This window comes from Aplysia californica, unplaced genomic scaffold, assembly GCF_000002075.1.
Source record: "Aplysia californica isolate F4 #8 unplaced genomic scaffold, AplCal3.0 scaffold00016, whole genome shotgun sequence".
Taxonomy (NCBI): domain Eukaryota; kingdom Metazoa; phylum Mollusca; class Gastropoda; order Aplysiida; family Aplysiidae; genus Aplysia; species Aplysia californica.
In genome coordinates this window covers 917,239-918,883 of record NW_004797286.1, presented here as the reverse complement: position 1 = coordinate 918,883, position 1,645 = coordinate 917,239, and the positions used below count along the sequence as shown (strand labels likewise).

The following is a 1,645-nucleotide window of genomic DNA, read 5'->3' as shown; positions in this document are numbered from 1 at the left end:
CTACTACTGCTGCTACTACTGCTGCTACTACTACTACTGCTGCTACTACTGCTGCTACTACTACTACTGCTACTACTACTGCTGCTACTACTACTACTGCTACTACTACTACTGCTACTACTACTGCTGCTACTACTACTACTGCTGCTACTACTGCTGCTGCTGTTGGCGTTATTGGTGTCGTTGCCGTGACGTCGTCGTAGTCATGGTCGTTGTTGATATTGTCTACCACATTGTCGTCTTACTCTCACTATCAACCTAACGACGCACTGTCTTGGTCCCATTTGAACCAGTATTACAAATCGGTGATTGCAGGTTAACTCCATCAAATACAGTGTGAAACTACAACGAAGACTATGCGTCTTACCTGTGACCAAAAACGATGAATTCTTTGTCTGACAGTTTAGTTCTCAACTCCTTGGCTGCGTCGTGGACAGCTTGGGTCAAACAGTGGTATCTGTTATTTTCTTTTCGCGGAAGACAAAACCGCCACACTGAAATTTCCAGAATAGGCAAGACAAAAATGAACCCGAGATTGAGGACCATCGTAAGGGTGGAAAATAGGAGGCTTGAAATGAGTTGTGCAGATGCCGGGGTTTTCAAGAGAAAAAGGAGGACGGTGGGGTGAGGTGAAAGATCGAAAGAAAGACTGCTTGAGATGTGGGGGAAAGACTTGTTAATAATTTCTTTGTTGGTGGATTCATTCCCATGTGCATTTTTTAAAACCCATTTATGCATAGAGCCCAGCAAGCTCGGCATGGTGTTTGAGTGCCCCCAGTTTGACAAGTAATTGTATGAATCAAAATATTTTGATACCAAATGATGGAGGGACAATTGAATGTTAAACTACAGAACCTTTTTACTCGTCTGAGTGACTTTCCTTTGTTTGATATCTAATTTGATGTCGACTTCATCAAATGAGAGTCATAAAAATCAACCTCCAAATAAAAAGTAAGCCCAAAAGTACATTTGTGCATATTTTGCAAAGACCTTCTATGTATTTTTAGGGGGGGGGGCTACACCTGACGGCTATCTCGCTTATTAGAAGACTAAATTTTACCAAATTTCACAGATATAACAAACATAGTAATGAGTCTTAAAATCTGCAATCAAGTTTTAGAAAAAAAATTTGTTTCCATCGATACGGTGGCCATATTGGATTTTGTTGACATGTCTTACGTAATGAATACCATACCTATTTTTTATGGAAATTGATTGGGTTTTTGCGTGCATGTTAGCAAATATTAATTCTAAAAATTAGTCACATGATTTTTTCCTAAATGAATTAGCAAAATTTTATGAATTTTTTCCTCAGGTAGTATTCAAGTTTTCAAAAATTCCGTGACAATCGACCACACTCCAGACACCACCACCAAAAATCTATTCTATATATCAAAAATTCAACAAATGTATTTTTAGTATTGCATCTTCTCTTCATTCTGTGAAAATGTCATGAAGATTGGGTGAAAAATGGTGGAGTTATCAAACAAAAATTGATTTTATGAAGAAATGGTGGTGACAAACATGCCCGGTATGGGAAGCAATAAGCGATGGAATAGCTGTAAGAGAGGCTGAGGAAGCTAAAAATGCCTACAACTCAAATTCCATAATTTTGAGCCGAATCGTGACTTCGGGGGTGTAGCCA

At 38.8% G+C, this 1,645-nt stretch overlaps 1 protein-coding gene across 1 annotated transcript in view; it reads right to left on the bottom strand.

Moving 5' to 3' along the window:
- Nucleotides 1-1,645, bottom strand: part of LOC101861096 (S-acyl fatty acid synthase thioesterase, medium chain) — a gene marked incomplete at its 5' end in the record, with an annotated part of 18,717 nt that overhangs the window by 15,208 nt on the left and 1,864 nt on the right. Inside the window, 1 exon segment of the mRNA XM_013085768.1 lies at nt 368-494. Coding sequence (XP_012941222.1) covers nt 368-494 — 127 coding nt within the window.